Source organism: Penaeus monodon, chromosome 31, assembly GCF_015228065.2.
Source record: "Penaeus monodon isolate SGIC_2016 chromosome 31, NSTDA_Pmon_1, whole genome shotgun sequence".
Lineage (NCBI taxonomy): Eukaryota > Metazoa > Arthropoda > Malacostraca > Decapoda > Penaeidae > Penaeus > Penaeus monodon.
The window spans coordinates 21,658,518-21,659,047 of record NC_051416.1 but is presented as its reverse complement, the minus strand read 5'-3'; the positions used below and the strand labels follow the sequence as shown (position 1 = coordinate 21,659,047).

Below are 530 nucleotides of genomic sequence, written 5' to 3'. Positions count from 1 at the left end.
AATCTCAATATGTATTCCACATATACTACAATGCCAGTTGTCTTAAAACAAAGACTAAGAACAGTGTTAAATTACATGAGCCGAAAGTTAAATTCCTCAAATTCTACTTACGTGCATCTCTGGTTTCCAGCTCCCAATTGGAGGTTCTGGGGGAATTGGTGCTCCTTCCCTTAATAAATCACATCTTTCAATTACTTCAACGTTATCTAGCTTTTTCAGGATGATTTCTGCAGTTTCTGTGGCACGAGTCATTGTTGAGTATACAACACGAGAGTATGGGTAGGTGAGTTCTTGAAGGCGTAGTCCAGTCAAAGCTGCTTGCTCTCGACCTGAGTGAAAAGGAATGCAATCTAATTATTAATAAAACTGCTCTGACAATTCACAAGTTACAATATTACAATACATACAAACATATGCATGCAGGCAGAGGTAGAGACAGACAGACAGATATAGACACATACGTACACAAGGGGGAATGTTTTTCATTACCGTAAGAATTCATCAAGTAAATTTCTTTTTATCAAATGTAG

The 530-nt window shown here is 37.4% G+C and overlaps 1 protein-coding gene across 2 annotated transcripts in view; it reads right to left on the bottom strand.

Moving 5' to 3' along the window:
• The window catches only part of LOC119593097 (serine/threonine-protein phosphatase PGAM5, mitochondrial-like), a 6,835-nt gene that overhangs the window by 1,410 nt on the left and 4,895 nt on the right, over positions 1–530 (bottom strand). For both annotated transcript variants that reach the window (XM_037942061.1, XM_037942062.1), the window contains exon 3: positions 112–329. In XM_037942061.1, the coding sequence (XP_037797989.1) occupies positions 112–329 (218 nt within the window). The remainder of the gene's footprint in view (positions 1–111; positions 330–530) is intronic.